Source organism: Botryllus schlosseri, chromosome 11 (assembly GCF_051294905.1).
Source record: "Botryllus schlosseri isolate E-star chromosome 11, Bs_hap1, whole genome shotgun sequence".
NCBI classification, from domain to species: domain Eukaryota; kingdom Metazoa; phylum Chordata; class Ascidiacea; order Stolidobranchia; family Styelidae; genus Botryllus; species Botryllus schlosseri.
In genome coordinates, this window is record NC_137246.1 from 22,083,672 (window position 1) to 22,107,385 (window position 23,714).

The 23,714-nt window shown below is 40.5% G+C and overlaps 4 protein-coding genes across 5 annotated transcripts in view; 1 reads left to right on the forward strand and 3 right to left on the reverse strand.

The window, feature by feature from the left end:
• Positions 1–16,695, reverse strand: part of LOC145451106 (eukaryotic translation initiation factor 3 subunit D-like) — a 79,857-nt gene extending 63,162 nt beyond the window's left edge. The window contains exon 1 of the mRNA XM_080329592.1: positions 16,685–16,695. The gene's annotated coding sequence lies outside the window, so the exon portion shown is untranslated. The remainder of the gene's footprint in view (positions 1–16,684) is intronic.
• The window catches only part of LOC145450646 (uncharacterized), a 121,321-nt gene that overhangs the window by 93,964 nt on the left and 3,643 nt on the right, over positions 1–23,714 (reverse strand). The gene's annotated exons all lie outside the window — the stretch shown is intronic.
• On the forward strand, positions 731–11,746 carry LOC145449482 (uncharacterized). 2 transcript variants are annotated; one of them, XM_080327846.1, is made up of 5 exons: positions 731–886; positions 959–977; positions 3,399–3,523; positions 10,106–10,281; positions 11,378–11,746. In XM_080327846.1, exons 1-5 carry the CDS (start codon positions 793–795, stop codon positions 11,588–11,590), a joined length of 627 nt encoding a protein of 208 aa, XP_080183972.1. In that variant the 5' UTR covers positions 731–792; the 3' UTR covers positions 11,591–11,746. The 2 variants fall into 2 exon arrangements, with proteins under 2 accessions (XP_080183972.1, XP_080183971.1); XM_080327845.1 differs by lacking the exons at positions 731–886; positions 959–977; positions 3,399–3,523 and adding exons at positions 8,647–8,818; positions 8,889–9,035.
• LOC145450071 (uncharacterized) lies at positions 14,179–22,427 on the reverse strand. Its single transcript, XM_080328551.1, has 8 exons — positions 22,271–22,427; positions 22,065–22,214; positions 21,805–21,983; positions 21,540–21,749; positions 15,175–15,289; positions 14,962–15,111; positions 14,731–14,894; positions 14,179–14,519 (listed from the first exon to the last, which is right to left on the reverse strand). Exons 1-8 carry the CDS (start codon positions 22,350–22,352, stop codon positions 14,307–14,309), a joined length of 1,263 nt encoding a protein of 420 aa, XP_080184677.1. The 5' UTR covers positions 22,353–22,427; the 3' UTR covers positions 14,179–14,306.

Consider the following 23,714-nt stretch of genomic DNA (forward strand, 5'->3'; position numbering starts at 1 on the left):
ACTAAATAATTTTGGGCCCCCTTCGAGCTCGCTCCCCCCCAATTGGGGGACTTGGGGTGCGGCAGTTACGGTCCTGTCAATACCTATATCTATACCTATATCTATACCTATATCTATAGGTACTACTCGTTCAACTGGAACGTCAGGGCACATTGCATTGAAACAGCAGTGACGTAATCTTAGCAGTCTACTCACAACTTTCCTGCAATCCTATAACTGAAAACTCCAGACTCCAAGCCAAGCAAGAGTATTTTATAAATATAATTTTTTTTTCTTCATAAATCGATTTCTCAATATTTTTGTGGGGGCCGCAAAAAGGCTAGCTGAGGGCCGCATGCGGCCCGCGGGGCCGCGGTTGGGAATCACTGATGTAGATTATCTTTGTGATGAAGTGCGTACCTTCCTACCTGTAGAGACAGACGTCCTAGAACCCCGCAGTTTTCGACCTGGACGCTGCGATAATGTTTACTTTACGATTGATATATTACGCCATGACATTGTTGGAAAGCAAGTTGGTAATTTTTTGACATTTTGACACGCTGCACACAAAAGGTTCCCGGCCCCTGATACAGTTACAGTTGATGAATTCCGTCCATATATTTTATTCTTGCTGAAGGGTGGAGCTATTGATTTACCAGCTTTACTTTCTCATTGCATTGCATTATCTGCATTCTCATTGTGCAAGGAGGCACTGATCTTGGCATTCATTCAATTCAATTCTGTATTTATTTATTTGCGTAGTCTATCTAAATAAAGTAAATTAGGATAAGAGAGAACCAATTCACGTTGGACATGGCTGGAAGCAAATTACCAATTTTAGCCTTCGTGGTTATTTTTGTTTCCGCCAGATATTCCGATGCTGTATGCTGTGGAGATGTTCGCGTCGGTGAGAGTTATAAATTATTATTAATATTACCACCGCATATTGCAACATACTTGATCTTCTATCGACCTATAGGATATTGCAGGGATTCAGTGTTGGGATGACTCGAGTCATGACTTGACTCGAGTCAGACTCGAGTCAACTTTTTCGATGACTTGACTTGACTCGAGTCACTCTGCAAAAATGACTTGACTTGACTTGACTCGGCGCTTCAAAAATGTGGATTGACTCGTGACTTGGAGCAAAATTTACGAGTCAATTTCAACTCATCAAGTAAACGGTGTCGACTAAATCAATGTATTTTGTGCATGTTCGGATTATTCACGATACGCCGTTGTCACTTTGTGAGAGCAGTCATTCACTGATTGTACGTTTCACTGATCCTACATTGTTGCATCACAAATACACTGGCCGCAAACGAAATGATCACAGCTTGCGTTGTCGTAGTAGCAGATTAATTTAATAGCAACGTATCGCTGTTTATTGGACGGCTCTGTCCGCACATTGCAGCTCTCTCACCTTTACCAACCCTCTTGTATGATTTAAATCGAACAAATATATTTTATGCATTTATATTCTCACGGATGTGTATAGATGGCTATTGGCTATAGTGTATTGTACGATATCAATTTATTTCATCTTCTCGAGGCTTCGTATTCGATCCTCTGTTTTGACTGATAACACTGGTCTACACAAAATTTCAGGTTTGGGTTTTGACAATTGATTTTGGCTAATTTTGGGGCGCTGAATCCGAAAATGGCCTCAGATTTTCTCCATCACATCACGTTTTTGAGATATGAAATATCCCTAATATTTTTGAAAAATTCAATATTTGACCCCCCTCTGTTTTCAAAACAAGGAATTCTGATGCAATAAACACTGTTTTACCTGCAATAATCTAGCTTTAATTAGCAAACAAGCATTCTATGTTATATTCATACAAATTTGAGTTGTCTTTATTAAAGTTTTATGCCCCGGAAATAAAAATAGGCGTGCAAAAGAGCAACCATAATAAAATTAAATGCTACATTATGCTGACGAACATGTGGATAGGACAGTAACAAGTTATTATCTGAATTACAGCCAAGAGTTCACACAATGTGCACATAGACATTCCAATGAAGTGTAGAAATTCTGAAGACAGGGACTTAGGCAGGGCGAGTTCAAAAACAGTAAAAAAATAGCTTTCATAAAATATGAAGTCTTCACTTATAAGCTTAAAAATTCTCTTTTGAGGGACTTTCTTTTACTAACAGCATCTGGAATTTTTCTTTTCCAACTCCATCAATAGTCGGCTATCATACGAAAATCCAGGTACAGGTGGCGACTGTGTCCTTGTCCTTGCTTGTACCAGATTTTTACTGGTGTGGGAAATAAATAAATCCATAAATCCCACCGACCTTGATAACGTGCCTCCTCCATTTTAATATCTTGGCTGAAACGTTCACCCTGTTCTTCACTAACTTTCCCAAGGTTTTGTCTAAACTCATCCGCATGCCTCATCAAATCGTTAACTTCGATGCTCATCCTGCATCCCAAATCTTCATAACTAAGCAGTAGCTCCCTTAAGAGATCTTTATAATTTTAATGAACCGTGTTGAATCTTTGTTCCGTACGCCGTTTACGCAGTTACCACACTTCAAGTCACAGCTCACCGGCGCACCTCTCGTGGCACATACGTTAAAATCACTGTTGCCGGAAAATTCATGTTACCGTACCATCATTAAGTTACTTGTTTACGTTGGAAAACACCATTGTGACGTCATCTTGATAAAAAGTCGCTTGCAGCCCTTGCCCCACCACCCGATATTGTCACGAGCCGCCACTGACTCAATATATACACTTTTCGCATTCTCGGAAGTAGGAATTGGGTGTCAATGTCAGCAATTTTCTCCTGACGATGACTACAATCACAACTCCGCTGTCGGATGGTAATAATGTGGCCTATGAACATACTCGAAATTTGCTACCTTGAAGGAATATTTATTAGTAGTATTTATTGCTACAAATTCGAGAAATGTGCTGGATAAAATCACGCAATTTTCAACATATACTCAGAATTTCTTCGCGGGCCGAATGAAATCATTTGGCGGGTCGTATGTTTGACACCCCTGATGTAGCTATACAGTTACTGACGTATTTTATTAGCAGTTCTACGTGTGCGTGAGCGATACAATGCATTTTGCTTGTATATTCAACATTATATTCGTTATTTGATTCAAGATAAATGACCAATTGATCTCTTTAACACAGCTAGTAAAATATAATGAATTTGAATGATCAGTTGATCACTCATACTTCGAAAATTCAATTTGACTTGAATTGTGACTTGACTCGTGACTTGACTTGACTTGACTTGACTCGAGTCACCTCCAAAAAACGAGTGACTTGACTTGACTCGAGTCACCTTTGAAAATCGATTGACTTGACTTGACTCGAGTCAAAATGTGCAATGACTCGAGATGACTCGTGACTCGAAGGTAGTGACTTGATCCCAACACTGCAGGGATTGTAGTAGAACAAGCCTGTGGGGTGAGCAAGAATGCTGCGGGATTGGAAGCGGGAGTAGTACCGGATGCAATAGGTTTTGCTGTAGCTGCGGCGGATGCCGAAATGGAAACCCCAATATCCAACATGCCAGTGAGATTGTAGTTGTATCCTATGCATCTTTCATATAATCTGTGTAAATCTGCTTGAGCAGTTGAGCACCCTACTATGATGCTAAGTTCTAATGATCCTAAATTAGCACATAACTGACGGTCCGGCGGGTATTTCGGAGTGAAAAACGGTTATTTTAGCTCTGGGCGGAAAGATGACCTTTTTTTTTAGTCATCCACCTAGCAATGCGGGACGAAAAGCGGTATTTTGAGCTCTGAGCGGAAAAGATGACTTTTTTTTATTTTTTATTATTAATCAACCGATCACAAAGTGGGAAAAATTCACCGGTTTTTTGAGAATTCTTCTCCGGTTTTGCAAGACTCAAATTTCTGAAAAAGTGTAGATTGCACATTTGCACAATTACACGTCCCGTCCCGGGTATTTTAGGCTTCTCAAACACAAGGACAGCCATCAGCGTTGGTCACAGAAGATAGCTGCGGCTTGATTCACAACTATATTCGCATGGGTTCCCTGTGTCAGGAATACGTTATTTCATGTCAGAACACGGGCTTGCAAAATGAATTCCGAAACGAGAAGGAAGTCACACTTTCCGTTATGTCGCAATAAATTCTTAAGCCATTGTTCACGTAGGAGGATGCGCTGCTCTCTATGCTATTTTACGACTATATGAGCATAAAGTAAAGAAGGAAACAAAATATAACGTAATTATCACTGAAGTGATGATTTTTAAACTCATGATATTGCTAATTAAGCAATAAATGACCACAGTATAGATGATCATCGGGGTGCAACAATGAAACATGTGATCAGCAGGGCAAATTTTTGTTGCAGTCAAATCCGTGGAAAGTTGCATTTATTTTTCACAAAAGTTGCAGTAAAAGTTGCATTTATGGACAAGTTCCATGAAACTATTAGGGTAATCGATTCGATCCGTATCCAAAGTACTGCAGCAAAACTCAGTGTTGGCGACCTCAGCAAAACTAATAGCCTGAAAAAACTGACCCAGTGAAAATGTAATTTTCGGCGGTCTAGCCTGATAAAACTGACCCAGTGAAAATGTAATTTTCGGCGGTCTAGCCTGATACGTCAAATCAGAAAGAACCTCAAATTTAAACGACAGCGAAATAATCAAGCGATCTATTTACATATAGGTCCAAATATTTCCAGTGAAAAATTAGTTGCATGAAAAATCGAAAAAACTTCATCATCATCATCGTCATCATTGGTTTATTGGCAATTTTTATCAGTTCAATACACCACAAAAATGCGATACAATGAAAAGACAGGAAGATGTCGAAGCGACTTGGAGTAGTCTATGGAATCAGACACCCACCTTGGCCTAGGCGATGTAAAGAGGAGGCATGCACACTGAATGAAAGTGAAGAAGATAGTCTAGAAAAAAGAACGCGACAAGAAATAGGGCGGCAGGTCATGGAAAGCGAGATCGATAGGTCAGTCGTGGTCCGGTAATCTTGAGGACGGACTGTATTTATTTAGTAGTAATTGCTTGTATTGCTCGTCGACTTGCCACAAGTTGCATGAAAAATCGAAAAAAGTTGCAAAAAGTTGCATGAAAAAATGGAGAGTTGCCGAAAGTTACAATATAAAGTTCCTCCAAACATCTTAAAACACCATACTACATAACTTACGAGTATTTAGAGAGCTGCTGGAAGCTGTAAATGAAAGTTGCAAAAGTTGCAAAAACTTGCCCTGGTGATCAGGAAGCACCATTCTAATTCGGTCATTTCGACAGAAACCAGGCATCTGCTCGTCAATTGGGTATGACAGAGGTAATCACAGTGTGCACCATGAAGCAGGTACCGCTTGATATTTCATCAAATTAATATGCACATTGCATATTGGACAAAAGTTATCTAAAACATTGCGCATCCTGGGCAACCAGCCGCAAACGCCCCGGAATTACAGAGAGCTTGATTTTCACTGACCGCAACGCAGTCCTATGACATATGTGTGACGGATGCGATTTCAAATCGGGGTGCATCCATTGCATCACTTTCCTCTGTTGGCCGCATTTGTACGACAGTGGAAAATTCACATATACCAATATCAAATCTTGCGAGAATTCCCTTTGCGGTAGGCTCAATGACAAATCCGCGCATGCATACCCTGTATACTCGAATTTGATAACGTACTTACTACTGTAATTATTGAGTCACAGCCTTGAAACTTGGTACAGTGTAAGATTCCCTCATCAAGGTATATAATACGTGTGAAGTTTGAAAGTGTTCCATACCGAGATGGATAACGAAATTCGGTATGGTATATATTGGTTGTGTTATCCAACTTCGCGGAAAGTTTCAGGATTGTCACCCGATGATTAGCATAGTAATTCCGGTATCAAAGTCGGCAATATATCGGTGCGCGCTCATCTACCTGATACTCGACTTTGACAGCAAAATTACTACGCTAATCATTGAGTCACAGCCTTGAAACTTGGTACAGTGCTAGATGACAGCATCAAAATATACCATGCGAAATCCTGTCACCAAACTCGATATGGAACACAGTCAAAATCAACAAAGACCAATAACGACTTTGCCTTTAATTACTGCTTCAGACGGATCGACAATAACAAAGTCATCAAAGGTATCTGGGCGTGACAGTCACGTGGTTTTCCGAGTGTCCACACCACCTTTGAGTAGTGCAGCTGAAACGTCAGTTCACACAGCCTCACAATCCATGGCAGGTCATCACCACAACGTATACCGTGAAGGGTGGTATCACCAACGCGACGGCAGTGATATCGGCGGCAGGGAGTTTTAGATATCCCTGGTCATAAGCGCAGCCTATACCGAAAGGGTGGGGTCACCAACACGAGTTTTCACGATATATCATCACCACTGCCTATAGCTGGAAAGGTGGCATCATCACCTTACCCATAAGAAACAATGGCAGATCACCGCCGATAGGGGGTCTAAAGGGTGGGGTCATCACCACGGGTTTTCAGGCAGGTCACCACCGCACCCATAAGAGCCCGTATACCAGGTTACGAGCGATCAATACTACTACTGACCTACAAAAATGGAAATCGTTTACGTATCATTTACATATAGATGATATGTTGGGATGTGGGTATGTAAGGCTTGCATTGTGAGTAGAACTACTGCTACACCCACACATGCCTAGAGTAAATGTTGTTTTTATGCCAGTAATAATAGTTGACTGAATGTTAGTTGGACAAAATAGTATGAACCTATGTTGTTCGGTATATATAGCATGCTATGCTATAACCGACTCTCATGAGCCTTTCGACATTGTAGGCTCCTTGACAGCCGAACTGAGAGTTGGCCAAATAAGGCGTTTCGGCTTTACGGCAGGTTCAAGATCTTACCGCAGTACGTAAAAATTGCAGGATTTAGGGATGTTTTAGGTACACCAGTCAGTTTTTTTCGTACTAGAGGGTATTGTGAAGTGCCATGTGGATGGATTTGATATCCGAAGCCTCTAGCACAGTCGTTCTCAACCTTTTTGTCTTCGCGGACCCCATCTGCACCGTCACAGATCCCGCGGACTGCCTCAAGTTCTCGTTCAAATTTAGCTCACATATCGTGCAACCGTAATGTGACTTGTGCAAAATTTAACTGCAGGCTAGTGATAAACTGCAGCAAAATGACTTATCGTGAAAATAACATCAATTTTTATTATTTCAGAGGGAATTTTGCTGGTGCATTTATTGAAAAATGTTTCCGCAAAGATAGGTGGTGGCGAATGTAGTATAAAGCCGTAAAGCTTCCGACGACACCATACGGCGCCAAAATTGAGTAACAGACTTTTTAATGAAGGTACAGCCTAGCGGACCCACTGAAAATACTTCGCGGATCACTGCTCTATAAGTTGTATTAATCACCATATGGGGAATGGGCAATATCATCGCTTTCATTGTGCTTGCCAAGCGCTGTCACGGTCCAGCTTGAAACGTCCTCTTTGACCACCCCTGGTTTAAACTGATCCAGTTTAAGTCCCCGCTGCCCTTTATTTCTCGTTATGCCACTGGTACATGCATGGATATGAAACTTTTGACTCCTCTAGTTTCTCCTCAGTCCATAAGCAATTTGAGCGTACATCTGGTAACTAGATATTCTAACTGTACTGCCAGCAAGCGGTTCTGATTGTGTTCCTGCTAAATGTTTTTGTGTCAAAGTAACTTCATGTTTTGTGACACCTACCAAAGTGTCTTATACACGGCTGAGGCTTATACAGATGCTGAGTATATTTATTCATTACATTTTAACTAACATTAGCATTTTAGTTGTGTCACTTGTTGCATTTTTTGCTCTCTGTCTCTCTCTGTCTCTCTCTCTCTCTCTTTCTCATAGTACAGAGATCAGTTTGGCACAAATTGTATGACGTGAAAGCAAGATTTCGTATGGAATCTTTTGAAATCGTGACAAGACTTAATAATTCATTATTATCAACGCCATAAACTGTAATGTTTTTTGGGATTTGTTAAATTTGCTCATAAAAGTTCGTCCAGTTGTTATAAAATGAGCTTTACGAGCTTTTGGAAGTATTATAAATTATATGAATCTCTACTGGCTTGACTCGCGGTTGCACAATAGTGACCGCCAGTACACGTCTGATAAATCTCAACCACGGGCCATATAGTTCAGCATTAGAAGCGAGCAATCGAACTAGATTGTTTGTATGTCCACTAAGTCATATACTGCATCGAAGATTCTCAGTAACCGGGACCATGAAACCCAACGTTACTTGGACACAAAGCAAATTAGAAATCCTGTACCTATAATTATTTGTTTTTCAATACATAAATTTATAGGCTCGATGAAGCTACTCGCGTACCACAGTTTTTGAACCACTGATGTAGGCAATAACGAAGTCAATGTATACTAAAACCGCATTTTGTATTAAAGTCTCAAACATAAAAAATATGCAACCCCTTCAAATATGAGCCATTCAGCTCCATACACTCTTATGTAGTATAGACACAATGTGTGCCGACATCCCGATGACAGTAAAGATTGATACACTGGTATAAATATAGTCACAGTTGATGAATTCCGTCCATCTATTTTATGCTTTCTGAAGGGTGGTGCTACCGATTTACCAGCTCTACTTCCTCATTGCAATCGTACGGCAGCACTGATCGTGATATTCATTCCATTCAGTTCTATCTTTATTTATTTGCGTAGTCTAGCTTAATAAAGTAACTTAGGATCAGAGACGAGCAATTCACGTTGGACATGGCTGGAAGCAAATTACCAATCGCAGCCTTCCTGGTTATTTTTGTTTCCGCCAGATATTCCGAAGCTGTATGCTGTGGATTAGGTCACGTCGGTGAGAGTTATAAATTGTGCTAAATGTTACAACCGCATAATGCAACATACTTGATCTTCTATCGACCTAGGATATTGCAGGGACTGTAGCAAAACAAGCGTGCTGGGTGGGAATCAAAAATGCTGCGGGATTGGAAGCGGACATGGAGCCGGATGCAATATGTTTTGCTGTAGCTGCGGCAGATGCAGAAGTGGAAACCCTAATATCAAACATATCAGTGAGATTGTAGTAGTATCCTATGCATCTTTTATGCAATCTGTGTAAATTAGGATGAGCACGATACTAATCATCGCTAGTTATATGCTTGCAACCCAGTTGTAGTCCTAAACACGTCTTATTGCCCCACTCATGATAGACATCACATTTTCTATTGTATCAAGTAAATATTATATGTATATATATCGGCTATACAACCGTTAGCTTTTGAATCCAAGATATATTCGAACTTGCCAGACTGTTCTGAGTCAAGTGTATCTGTTTGATGCTGGTGTGATCAGACTAGATGACCTTCACGGTCTTATCGATCATTCCTATCTAATACCGAATACTGTGCACGCATATTTTCTGTACCATCATCACTGCCGTTTGTTATGTATTTTGGTTCGATGAAAATAAAGACTCTCTCTCTCTCTCTGCTCGCCGATAACTTTCTCAATTTCGCGGCTTGAAATATAACTTGATCAGTAATCATATAGTAGGGTAACCATATTCTGGAATCGGGAAAGGAGGAGACTTTATCAAAATTTTCAGACTTAGAATACTGGAGTAAAATCCGGAAAAAATGGTAAATTTTCTACAACATTGTGGTTGATTGACCAAAAAAAAAGGTCAACTTCCTGAGTCAACTCTCCAGACATCCAGTTTTTCTTTCACTCTTTACGTTGGTTGACTAAAAAAGTTCGTCACTTTTATTCGAACCACGAATTTCCAATTTAGCATCAGTTATGCCCATTTTCACTCGAATCTATCCCACTATCTTAGTTATAAATGCTGTAAAGGAGGACGAATTGCCAGAAAGGAGGACATTTTCAAAAACCTGAAAAGGAGGACGTGTGGTAACCCTATCATATAGCTAGAAATGCTGCCAAATGCACCGTGGTGGACTAGTACGCAACTAACATCTCTTTGCTAAGTGGTATAAGTCGTATGCGTTCACTGAAGAAAAAACACGTATCTCGTACAACATACAACAGTGTATTCGTTGCTTTGTAGTTTATGGGATTGTTTATATATATCTATTTATTATATATATTGTTCTAAGCATGTTATTTCTTTCTGATTTTCCAGCTGGATGGTGGGTGAATGCAAGATATTCTTGTACCCAACATCCTCATGGCCGGGACAATGATTTCCACAATGACGTGACTAGAACCAGGGAATATTTCGACACTTTAGACACCGATCGCGATAACTCTCTCAGTCCACAGGAATTTACAGATGCCTTGCGCGAGCATATGAATATGGTCAGTAACTGACATTTTAGTACGAAGAGATTCTTCTACCTTATACTGATACTACCAGCTGTGGCTATATAAAGTGATTGAAATAAGGTGTGTGCTAATCAGTGGGATTGCATGACATATGGTACGGCAGTAACATGGTGCAGATGAGCTACCACATTATATAGAAGTAATCTCCTCGAACACAAGGACAGCCATCGGCGTTCGGCGTTGGCCACAAAAGATGGCGGCAGCTCGATTCATAACTTCGCCTGGCTTCCCTGTGTCAAGATTACATTATTTCACGTCAGAACACGGGCTTGCAAAATAAATTCCGAAACGAGAAGGAAGTCACACTTTCCGTTATGTGCAATAAATTCTTAAGCCATTGTTCACGTAGGAGGGTGCGCTGCTCTCTATGTTATTTGAATCTCTTTGTATATACTTCTTATGTGCAGTTAACTCTTGATAAGGGGCACACGAAAAGTCGTTGACTGAATAAATTATACTGCAATGAACGTAATCGTGAAAGCAATATACAAGTTTAGCTATCGCCAGTCACATATTCTAGTAGAAGTAGAATTTTCACCCCGTAAAGTACCACTCAATTACCGGTGGAAGTAGTGATTTCCTAGGTACATAAACACCATATCAAGTAGGGATAGAATGAAGCTCGGAAAGGTAGCCTGCTCAAGTAAGTATAGTTTCAAGATTTGGTAGAGGGGTCGCATACTTTTGGCAGTTAATCCGAGGCGACTTCCTTCGAAATTGCTGGGCACATATCGTGACCGACGTAAAATAAACGCATGAGCCTAACGAATAAGGGAAATTTTCGAAAATATGTTCAGTCAACGTGATACAGGGGCTTCTTCACCCTGCTGTCACGACAATCTCAATCATAAAAGCGATACAAACATATTCCAATACTATGTGACCTTACAAAGTAAAAAGTGTGTATCGTAAGTAGTTTTCCATAAAATTTGTTAGGAGTGGGAGCAGTCTAAAAACATATGCACTTGGGTAAGGAGCGCAAGTTGGCGAAATCTACTTCAGTACTCGGTGCTTTGTTACTTGCCACTTTGGCAAATAGGAATTGATATTTTTGTGCCTTGCCATGCAGGACTTCGAAAGCTCCTATTCTCTGGCTGGCGAGTTGATGAATAATGAGGAAGAAGAAAATGCGATTCCCTTGTTGGACGCTGCGCAAAGTGCAGAGGAAGAAGATGAAGAAGAGGCCAAAGACATCACGGCCATGATACGAAGAGAGTTCATGGAAATGGACGCCAATGGAGATGGCAGGATTCAAGCTAATGAGTTCGATCGAGATTTGTGAATGAAATCAGCGATATCAAGGACATCGTATACAATTATATCGAATAGGCTACGTATATAAGTCTGGAATCTCTGACAAAGCTCAACTGGATATATATAACAGATATAGGATATGAGCATCACAAAATTTGAAGATATTAAAAAATGACATCGATTATTGTGGATGTGTGCATTTGCAAGATACCGGGGATATCGTGAGATTACCTGTGGAGCAGTTTGGGTATAGCGAACCTCCAATAGCGGTCTATATCGTGGTGTGTTTGATCAACACTTTAGCTGCCAAGGCCTATTATGGCAATTACCAGTAAATGCCAGCAAACAATATCAAGGAATTATAAAAATATTGCAATTTCTTGGCTGCTCATTTTATGAAAAGCCACCTAGCGGTCAAATCAAAAAAAGGTTGCCCTATTTTATACAGATGTGATTTAAAAAAAATACTCGCGGTGACAAAAATGGTTGTTTCTGACAACAAGCATATTGAGTAGACTCGAATAAATCCGTAATCCGGAGATAGGACGGACTTCACTGTACGCATTTGAAAAATATCCTAAATATAGGATCGCTGGCACTTTATGGGATTGAGTAAAATTTAAGATTGATGGCAGTCAAAGTGTTAAATCGTGTGGTTACGGCTAATAGAAACCCAAAAATCGGTGGTATGCCCGGTATATCCTATTAGGATGACTCAAATACCGCGGCAGATGGTGCGAAACACGTTTTGAATTCAATCAGATCATTTACTCCGTCAAAGAAAGATCTCTCCGATACTCTAGGCTAGGCCTATACTTTGTGAACAAAAAGTTAGCAATTTTACGTTGAAGCTGGAATAAGTGGGCTGAAATAACACCATTTTTGTAAGTAGAGAAAGTAATGAAATGTATATTCGTCAGATTATATTTTTATCTGTCCAAGACATACACACCATGTACTGTACAATGCGATATACACTACACAGAATATGATGTAGTGAACAGATAGGATGATGCCGAACGACCATCCATACCTCGGCCTACTGCCCGATGTCACAATCTTCTTCGGTGTTAATCTTTCTTCGTCGCTAATTCTTGCTCTTTTATTTTTTTCTTCTTCATCGGGTCTTTTTTACTGGGCTTTTTTGTCGCCGTAAGAACAGCAACACGGGGGACGTGGAGTCCAGAATAACCTCCGACGACATGACTTGAACCCGGATCGCCTGTGTAGATGCTACGCTGTCCCCCCACAAATGCTATTTGACTATCCCGAAAAGGTAACAGTATACTTCGTTACTGACAGCGTGGAGCTTGACGCGACGTTATTAGACTGTTCCGCTTCGACCGCGCAATTCCATTTGATTTTTCAACTAAGTGCTCCTTGATCCGTCTATCTCTATATTGTTCTGGAAAGAGAAATTTCCATGCTGCTAAGCGCGAGGTCCCATGAATTTTTGTCGACTGGAGTTTCGTATCCCGTGTAAATTAGCAATGGTCTACTGGCGGCACTGCAAGCCAGATGGCGCGATCAAAGTTATGAGTTACTTACATCACGATTGATTTTTCGTGTGCCATAATGTTGGTCTACCACCAAACTTCCGGGCACAAAATGCCATATAAATCATTCAGGGTCAAGCAGTACGATATTGGAACTACATTGCTTTAACTAGCGAGTGAGTGGGAACAGAACCTTTCCATTAGATCGGATCACGAAGCAGCTGCATCATTTGACATCGTATAGCGAATGAAAAACATTTCAAGGTACAAGGTTGCCGGATTGGCCCTTTTTAGAGGCAGTTGGCCCCCATAATTTTGTTTGGCCCCGCGGCCCTTTGTTTTCAATATTTGGCTCTTTTTGGAATCAATTGGCATATATTATCAAACTAGCTATCTTTTGGTGAAATATCCAAAAAATTAAAGAATATAAGTTGGATAAGTTTCAAATTTTTAACAAAAGTTCATAAAATTCAATCAATAATATTTTCATAACTCTTATATTATAACACAAAGTTTTATTTTACGATTTTATATTCAATTGGAAAAGGCTTGAAATAATAGCAGTTATTGTAGTTGAATTCGGGGTCCTACAATATTATCAACAGTTGTAGTGGATTTGGTGTCCAACAATATCAACAATATAAATCAGGAATTCTCGGTGATTGACGAAAGGTTTGTGGGAAATAGTGCAACGTTATTGACCTTGTTAGCATTCTTATGTATTATTAACAACATTATTGGACAATTTGGCCCTGACTCTTTTTTCAAAAGCTGTCTGACAACCCTGTTAAGGTATTATTTCCCGTGCGACACAGCCAGAAGGTTTCACGGTATTGACCTTTACCAAAACATACTTAGTGGGCTCCTGGATGGAGGTATAGCGTCAATATCATATTCTCAATGTATTGACACCCGAAAGTGCTATATACTCGAAGAGAGATCATAAATAGTGCCACACTTTTTAGTTCAAGTTCCTCTCTACTGAGCAAAAACTTTGTTTGTGTCTGTGCCGTAGTCAGTAGTAGCCAATGTCGGGGATTATGACGTCACATTGAACGCACTCGGCCACATTGTCATCAACAACCGTTGTCTGACATCTTGGCGTAAAATGAGACGCATGTCCGAATAAACAGATTGTATTAATTTCACAATCGATTTGAACGCACACAAAATGGAATCTCCGCCATATATACTACATTCATTATATTTTAGGAGATGCATTTCATCGACTGAATGGACACTGGACAGTTATAAATCCCTGTCGAACTCCTTTGCCTGAATGATGCCATCTCCGTTAGCATCCATCTTCATAAACTCTCTGCGAACCATCGCGGCGATATCGGCCTCGGTGTCTTCATCCATATCTTCCGTGCTCTGTGCCGCGTCCATTAGAGGGATCACATTTTCCATCTCGCTATCATGAAGCAGGTCAGCAGCGAACGACGACGAGCTGTCGAAATCCTGCAGCAGATTTGGCAAGACTTTAGTTGACATGACAAGCACCGTGACTAAAATCACGAAATCTTCCGTTCTAATCGCGCAAAGCCGCTTCGGTGTATTTCTGCGAATAGGCATTGCTCATACGAGTTTCAATTTCATTAATTCATATGTGATATTAATTAATGGCTAAGCAGTTAGCTACGCTACTGAGTGTCGACGCACGGGCACTGACCAGGTTTAGATGTTGGCGCATGCCTTCCGCGAACTCGTCAAGATTAAGTGAGTAATCTTTATCGGCGTCCATGGCATCGAAAATTGATTTGGCTTCCTGTGAATTATCGGTGACTTCGGCGTCTCCTAGCGTGCAGGTGTATTTTTTGCCAAGCCACCAGCCAGCTTCCAATCGAAATTTAGTAGAGATTTATTATGATATTTCGCATAAAAATTATATCACAATACTCACAACTGCTTCTGATTACACCACTTCCAGCTAAACAGCTGCCGCCACCACAGTTGCAGCAAAATACATTGCACCCTTTACCGGAGCCGCTCCCCGACCCACAGCACTTCCGTGCTTTCAGCAAACCGACCACTGAGCAATCCTTGCAAAATCCTATAAATTTTGCGCATGTCATTTTCGCTGGATTTATTCGCCTGCGTTAAGCGATCGTCATACCGTGTTGTCCTCGTCCGCAGCATTTAGATTCAGAATACGCGACGAAGGCAAGAATAAAGAGTACGGGACAGATTATCCTCATGTTTTTAATAGCAAGAATCGAACCAATTCCCGGTTAGAAATAATGATTGGCTATAACAAGGATTGTAATAGATCGAAAATATGCCGCTAAATCCTCGACACATTGCTTAGAACTATACGGGGTAAGGGTGCAGTAATTCGGGTATCGATGCCGGTCCTCCTATTCCGATGACACCAAACTGTCTCTCATATAGCCTACTGTGGTCACTAATTTCACATCATTGATACTTGACATGTCCCGCTTAATAAGATCAAATTCCTCATTTTGGCTCGTTAAATATCATTGCATTATTGATATTTATAATATAATCATCACTTGATAAGGGCATAGCTAAAAGACAAGATAAGTGTCGCGACGTATTACTGCAGTCTTCATTAAATAGTTATCCTTTCTCACACTGTCAATTACAAAAATTGACAGTTAGAAATCCGGTACTAAAATGACACACTGCACGTATAAGAATCGAATTTCGAAGCAAATTAAAAACTCAGTGAATGCTGTAACAGTAGCCTGTAATATTTCAAATTTCTGACCCGATTCTATCGTCACTGAACATTTTCCCTTACACATCTCAGCATACATTGGCCATGTTTTCACCCTTTCACGTGCTCGTCCATTCTTCGCGTTTATTTCTATCTCATGTATGTGTGTCTCGTTTGAGACCACAGTACAGTCAGGCCGAAGTGGGTATTGACTGTTGACCTTTCCGCCTATATGTGATACTATTGTGGCGTTCAGAATTTATACGCTGTCGAGTGTACCCCTGATCATGCACAATTCTTCTTGTCACGTGAACCTCAAATGGTCGATCACTGATAATCATGAGGCCCTCTGAAATACCACTCATAAGCCAGGCCTAATATACCTCATTTGTGGTCTCCTACGAATGTGAGATAGTGCGCGGTTGTTACCACGCTTCAATCAGGTCACGATGTGACACGCCGGATATTACAGCACGCATATAGATGATCTTCAAGGACCGTAACGCTAGTTTCGGATAACGGCTGGCGGAAGTGTTGCTACATAGACCAGCCCGTGTATGATGTGACGGATAAAGTAAAACCAGGATAACGCGCGGAAATAATTCAAGCTCGTACCTACCAGCAGCAACGACCTAGGAGCTAATCACAAAGAAGGGATATGCATCATACAATCTACCCATTCATGTTTTTGTATATACTATTATAAAGTAAACACCAACATTCGTAACACCTCAGGTTTATGACTTTATCGGATCGCATTACTATCGATGTATACCGGTAATATATAGTTTATAGGTGGGGAATCCGTGGTCCACGATGTAATTTCATAAAAGTCAACGATATATAGCTTAAACACGGAATAAAATATACTTATTGGAGTTTTCCATTAAACTTGATGACGTCAAAATTCCTACCATTTTCATTCAACATTTTCATATTTCAGACGTAATACAACCATACGCATTCGATTGCCTATCCTTGCAGAAGAAAATGATTTATCACGTGCCCGGTATTCGTCTCAACGTGATTGTAAATGTATTAGTTACTTGCACCGCTATTTACAATCTACAAACTTTTAAAGGATTCTCCCGTCTGCCTAATTAGGCAGATGGTGTCGATGAGGAAGTAGGGTGTTTAACATGAGATGGACAAACTATACTAATTTTTGTCAAAATAAGTTGTAAACATGTGATCAGGGCCGTAACAGTACTTCGTCAGGCCCCCCAAAAAAACTTTGGTCTTGGGCCCCACATAGGGTTATAGACCTAACTTCTGGGGGGCTTCGCCCCCCAGACCCTCCCTCCGGCAATACACTGTTTACCACTATTCATCATGTTAATTGGGAGCTTGTTGAGTCAACCGCCTTATGCCGCCTAAGCGCGCGAAGCGCGGAAAATTTCTAGAATTCATGATTCCATCGGTCAGTATGGTCGGGAATTGCATATATTGTTATCAATTTTATCTTCTCTCTGCTCACGGAACCAGATTTGCCGGTAGAGCTGATTGAGGTGTGTTTGAAAAGGTAGGACCACTCAATAATAATTAAACATCTTTGGGCGTATACCCGTTGGCAGGAACGATACTGCACCTCGTCGGGCCCCAAAAAATGTGTGGGTCTTGGGTTCTCATAGGGTGATAAAACGATTCCCCCCACCACGTTGTTCGCGTTTGTCACGGAATTATCTGTAGGCTACTGTGTTGTGAGCCAGCGCGAAGCGCGAAAATTTTCGATAATTGATGATAAAATCGGTCAATCAGATCGGCTATTGCATATATATTATGCTATCAATTTATTGTCCTCTCTACTCACGTAATTAGATTTACCGGTAGAGCTGAGTGAAGTGTCTTGAAAACGGGAGGGCCCGTAAATAATGATTAAACATCTTCGGGCGGGCGGACCTGTTGATATGACTTCGTTACATGATGTTATTTCGTGACTTCCAGTCTGCTATATCAAAAAATATAGAATCGCCCAAATAGGCTTCTAAACTAAGAGACGCACACGATTTCAAATTGGTATTTCTTCACTGGCACAAAAAATATTTCCCAGCCGGATGGTATTTGTCTTGTGAGGTTCAGATTGCAAAGACAGGAACATTCGGCGCCAGTCATTTAGGCACCTATGGACAATTAAACCTATATGCATTTTGTATAGCCTTCGGTAGCTTTTCTCGCTGCCGATCGTTCTGGCACACTTCTTGGAGTCGCATGTTATATGGCCTAAAACTTGATTGTATGTCATGGTGGGTCGTGGCGCGGTAATGGCCCAATACCCAATAATATAGAAAAACCGCTACTTAAATTCGCGCACCGCATTTGCATAAATTTTCAAAAAAATACTACATGATTTATGCTAATTCACGAAATAATTTTGGGCCTTCTTCGAGCTCGCCCCCCCCCCAATTGATGGGTTTGGGGTGCGGCAGTTACGGTGCTGCATGTGATACACAGTGTTATACAGTAGTACCGCTATAGGAGCGGATACTGCCGCGAGGAATTCATTCTCAATACTTTGCGATATGGGTTTACCTGAATATTGCTTTCTATTCTCGATCTCGACTTGCAATAAATATTCATTATTATATTTCCGTATCGTGTGAAAATTATATTTTATGGTTTAGTTCTCTGTTGATGCACAGTTCATTTTTGCACCAGTCATGCATGGCAATAGTAATGTATTATATGAGTAGTTAGGTGTGTATTGTTTTAGTTTTAATGACTTTTGGGTGTCCGCGAAGGCTTGCAGAGATTAGCGTAAGTGTTCTCCAGGTTTTAATACTTACGAACCACTGCTCTAATGTTTAATCACTTCGTTTGCGGTCAATTTATTCGTGACATAATAACAATGGAGGCTCAGTAAAACCTGGCTGCACGCAAAATCGTTCAGTGACTGCATATGGATGCTCTCGCAGGTCCCGCCAGCTTGTCAAAAACATGACCGATTGAACGTACCGGACTCTACACTCGTACACTGTACTGTACAGTGTACAAACGTGATCGAGACCAATTCCATGATGACTTGAAGCGTTGCTTCGCTTCTTGTCACGAGTCAATCCACGTTTCCAAAAGGCTGAAACATGTCAAGTGAAGTTACTCGAGTTACTTGTGGCTCGAGTCGTCCCAGCACTAGATTACATATTTATAGTTTCTGTAACTATAGATAGGGCATGAAGGATAGCCAACTTATACACAAGGAAACCGAGTATAAAACCGGTCAGGTTGCATGTCTCAAACGGATATAGCGTGAAGGTAAATACGTCGCGAAAGCGGTTGCTATTGCTACTGTAAAATCGATTTTATTTAATCCGTCCGTAAAGTTTGTTAACTCTCGAACCGAACGACGAGATGCCCCCGAACTATACACGCGAACGGGTGGCGATGTACTCATGTCGGTGAACTCTCGCAAGCTTTAGGAAGAGGACCGAAGAAAAGATGCCCAGACCACGCAATTGGGTGCATGGCGGTATGAGCGAACCCCGTGACGCAGCGTCGCAAGCGATGCGTACGGTGCTGGTTGATCCGGCTAGTGAGGAATATCCAATCCATGCCTCATCTTAAGCCACGCTAGAGTCAATATTGCAGACCCGATAACAAATCCGACGAAGCCATGTGTATCGCGTTACAACGGATTTCGGATGCTATAACTGAACATTGTTTCCGCGCGTAATATTCCTCAAAAGTGGTCTCCATGTAATTTGCGAAAGCATTTCATCCGGTATGAATCACGAAAAAAGCGGATGCCTGCTTATCGCTTAGCCTGCACGCCACTGAATTAAAGTCAGGCATCGTCCCCATACTGAAAACTGAGCAATTATAACCAACCGATTCTTGAACTGTCCTTTTCGTGTTCTGTAGCCTGCATGTAGGATATATATAGGCTCTCCCTACCATTCATTGCGGTCTGTCATACTCGCAGTCTTGGACCACCCTGGCCGACAATACAAGTTTTTCTGACTACTGTATACCAGAGTTGGATCAATTACATTATTTCAGTTCAATTACAATTACAATTACAATTACTTTCATGAATGTTTCAATTACATTACAATTACAATTACTCCATGCTAAAAATATCAAATTACAATTACAATTACAATTACTCCTTGCATGCATCAATTACATTACAATTACAATTACAATTACTCCTTGCATGCATCAATTACATTACAATTACAATTAAAATTGCTGCTGTTGAACATGTAATTGAATAGTCATAAATTCAACCGTAGTCCTTGACAACCGTAGCGTCGTATTTAACAACAATTCAAGTCTAGTTCAGATTGTGTAGTAATAATTGCGTTGATGTGCGTACATAGTATGCTATGTAAGATGTCACTGTGACGTAATGTAAGCGTGTTTGGTGTGCTAGGTAATTATGGCTCACGTAATTGGAAATGTAAAATGTTATTTACCTAATTTCCTATGGGTTAGGATTGAGGATAGGGTGCAGTATGTCGTTGAAAAAGTATTATAATATATGCATGTGTTGGATTTGCGTATATAGTATATAATTAAAGAAACAATATTATTTTTATCGAGGGACGTAGGAATTAGGATGAGGAGTAAAAACAAAACCGTGCTTTGTCAGATAAGACGTTATATAATATCCAGTGGTCTGGTTAGTTAGCCAGACGAAATAACGATGCATCATCGTGATCTGAAATCGTATTGTAGATTGCCAACCCACGGATAGATGCGCAATATGTGAGTCACGGATGAATGCACCGACAAACGTACTGAAAAGTCGGCTAAAACCAGCAAACTTTATAGTCCTAGAGCTGGCGATCCATGCGTCCAAATTTGATGCATCTGGTCTTCATCGTAAGCTATGTACTAATTTCGAAAATACAAAATAAAATCTCGCCAGGGCAATGTAACTGCTCCAAAATAGCCGTTTAAGGCCGACTGTTCTGAAAAGTGAGAGCGCTGCAGCAGCATGACTACAACAATTACCAGTTACGCCCATAGCGATTGTTCAGAACAATGCCGATTCCCTGTCTTTCACAACTATTTTGGGATGGTACCATTGCCTGAAAATATACTTTTATTGCGGAATCAGTGCGACACTAGCTTTCGATTAGGACCATACATATCAAATTTCGACTCTTGGATCGCCAGCTATGGGACTATCAATTCTGCCGCTTTTAGCCGGCTCAGCAGTTCGCTTCTCGGCGTATTCAATCGTGAGCCACGTGTTGCGAATCCATCGGTTGGTTAGTAATTTAAAAATTGTATGGAATGGCAGCCGAGGCCAGCATAGCGGTGAAAATAAAAATAATCTTTGCCCGCAAGGGCGCGGTCAATGGCCTTCGCGAATGGATCCACCAAATTCCTTGTCGTTCGTAAGAGAATGCATTATAAGTCAATTGTTTTATGTTGTGCTTGTCAGGTCTCAATAGCAATTTAATGTAATTGAAATTGTAATTGAGCAAAATTTTTGTCAAATTACAATTACAATTACAATTACACAAAATAAAAATGCTTCAATTACAATTACATTACAATTACATTGAAAAATGTAATTAATTACATTCAATTACAATTACAAATTACAATTGATCCAACTCTGCTGTATACACTTCCATGATTGTGGCGACTGGCGGAATCTCACATACGAGACTTGTATGCGCCAATTCATGTTCCTCATTACAGTCCTGACCAAGAACTGCTGCCTTTAGTCCGCATATGTTTATTCGAATACGCACGAAATGAAATCTATTACACGATATATTTGGTTTTGGAATACTCTCCCTTATCTGATCCCGATTCACAAATACGGGACGAGGTGAAACTAATATTTACAAATCCCTGTCGAACTCCTTTGCTTGAATGATGCCATCTCCATTAGCATCCATCTTCACAAATTCTCTACGAATCATTGCGGCGATGTCGGTATCGGTGCTCTCATCCATATCTTCCGTATTCCGAGACGCATCCATCAGAGACATCACTTTTCTCGTCTCGCTGTCATCAAGCAGGTCTGCAGCCAATGAGAAAGAGCTGTCGAAATCCTGTGAAAGATTTAGATATTATCAACAAACAGTTACGGACGATTATAGCACCAACCAGGTTAAGATATTGCCGCAAGCCTTCGGCGAATTCATCAAGATTTAGCAAGTTGTCTTTATCGGCGTCCAAGGATTTGAAAATGGATTTTGTTTCGTGTAAGCTGTCGAAGATGTCGCTGGATTCGGCGTCTCCTTTGTATTGCGTGCAAGTGTAACGTTTGGTAAGCCACCAGCGAGCTTCAATTGGACATTTGACAGGGATTGATTAAGGTAATTTCAGTATATGCGAGCAATCAATAATAAATCACGGGTACTCACATCTGAAGGTAATTCTAGGGCTTCCAGCTAGGCAGGAGCCGCCGCCACAGTTGCAGCAAAATATGTTACATCCACTTCCGGACCCGCTCCCGGACCCACAGCACTTTCTACGTCGGAACACACCGACCCTTGAGCAATCCTTGCAATACCCTGTCAATTTTGCGCTCATTATTGCATTGTAAACGGCCATAAAGCGGTCGTCTTACCGTGTGTTCCTCGTCCACAACATACGGCTTCAGTATACGCAATGAATGCAAGTACGAGAAGTAAGGGACAAGTGAAATTCATGTTTAGGTAGCATATAACAAGGTATAGACCTGTTTACAAAGACGCGATGAGCTATAGGTAAATGATTACTGAATTATTAACAATGGGAGATATTAAAAGAAATGGTGGTAGCTCGTCGTAATAAAATCAGGAGACAAATGTTGATCAGTACTGTCAGATTTTAACAGAGGTGGTTGAAGTAGCCTGCGTTGATTCTCAAGTAGAAGTAGCGTAACGCCATCAATTTCAATCATAAGTATAGAGATAGCGATTTGCAAGACATGTCAAAAATATTACAAGTGGAAGTAGAAAATGAAGTAGGCTGCTCAAGAAAATAGTTGTAAAAGGTTAGATTTAGTCGAGGGGTCGCTTTCTTTTAAGTTAAACGCAGAAGGCTACTTTGAAAATCGCAAAATAAATCTTCGCGACTTATGCAAAACTACTAATGATACTATACAAATGATAATCGAAAATACATTCGGTTATATCGTGATTCAATGGATATTGCACCCACGTTATTATAAAAATTTTACTCATATAAGTTAAGTAAACCCTAAACATATGCCAAAACCACTTTTTTCTTTACAAAACTCGAAGTGCGTAAAATATATAGTTTTGCCGAAAAAGTGTTAAGTATAAATCGAAGTCGTCGACAAATACAACCACTTGCGTAACTAATGCATGTAGGCAAAGCCAACTTAAGTACTAGAAGATAATAAAAGTACATCGTTACCGATCACTATATACGTTAATCAGTGAATCGCTCCTGTATACTCGCGTTTCTCCTTCAACGCCGGCATTCTCAGGATTCTCAGATAGTAATTTATATTGCCCGTCTCTAGTTGTGGTAAAACCATCGACGTGAGATATAGAGTATGCACTTTATTTATTAAATACAGAAAATAAGCAAAAGTATTGATTAGGTGGCCTGATAAGACAATATCGTCGAGTCGGGACTGAGTCCTTGAAATTTTTGCTTCATCAAGCTTAGCAACTTAATGTCAAGATTATACTGCTGCAGATATAGGTATAGTAATCTCAGACAAAAATAGAAAGGTACTACTCAATAAATGATGTAGTTAGTAATATTTTAATAACTGAACCGATTCTGTCTTCCTATATTCATAACATGCCTTTATTTCACGGGTTCGTCTATGCCCTATACTGCGATACTTCGACTTCTCTCACTTTCAAGGCGTCGAGGTATGCGCTGTTGGCCTTATTAGCCTTGTATCTTCTAGAGATTCGACATATTTCTATACCTTTGTGAAATATGTTTACGGTATCCAGAAAGCATTGCATTCGGCAACTTTCGACCGCAACATCGATTACACAAACTGCACCATAAACGGCCGACTATATCGGTGAACATCTGAACTGCCA

Bases quoted from the DNA above. Each gene is read 5' to 3' on its own strand.
- LOC145450071 (XM_080328551.1), bottom strand. From the start codon at position 22,352: ATGAATTTCACTTGTCCCTTACTTCTCGTACTTGCATTCATTGCGTAT. The intron at 14,895-14,961 runs GTGAGTATTGTG...TTCGATTGGAAG, and splicing joins TGGTGTAATCAGAAGCAGTT to CTGGCTGGTGGCTTGGCAAA. The intron at 14,520-14,730 runs GTCAGTGCCCGT...AATCTGCTGCAG, and splicing joins TGCGCCAACATCTAAACCTG to GATTTCGACAGCTCGTCGTC.
- LOC145449482 (XM_080327845.1), top strand. From the start codon at position 8,725: ATGGCTGGAAGCAAATTACCAATCGCAGCCTTCCTGGTTATTTTTGTT. The intron at 9,036-10,105 runs GTGAGATTGTAG...CTGATTTTCCAG, and splicing joins CCCTAATATCAAACATATCA to CTGGATGGTGGGTGAATGCA. The intron at 10,282-11,377 runs GTCAGTAACTGA...CTTGCCATGCAG, and splicing joins TGCGCGAGCATATGAATATG to GACTTCGAAAGCTCCTATTC.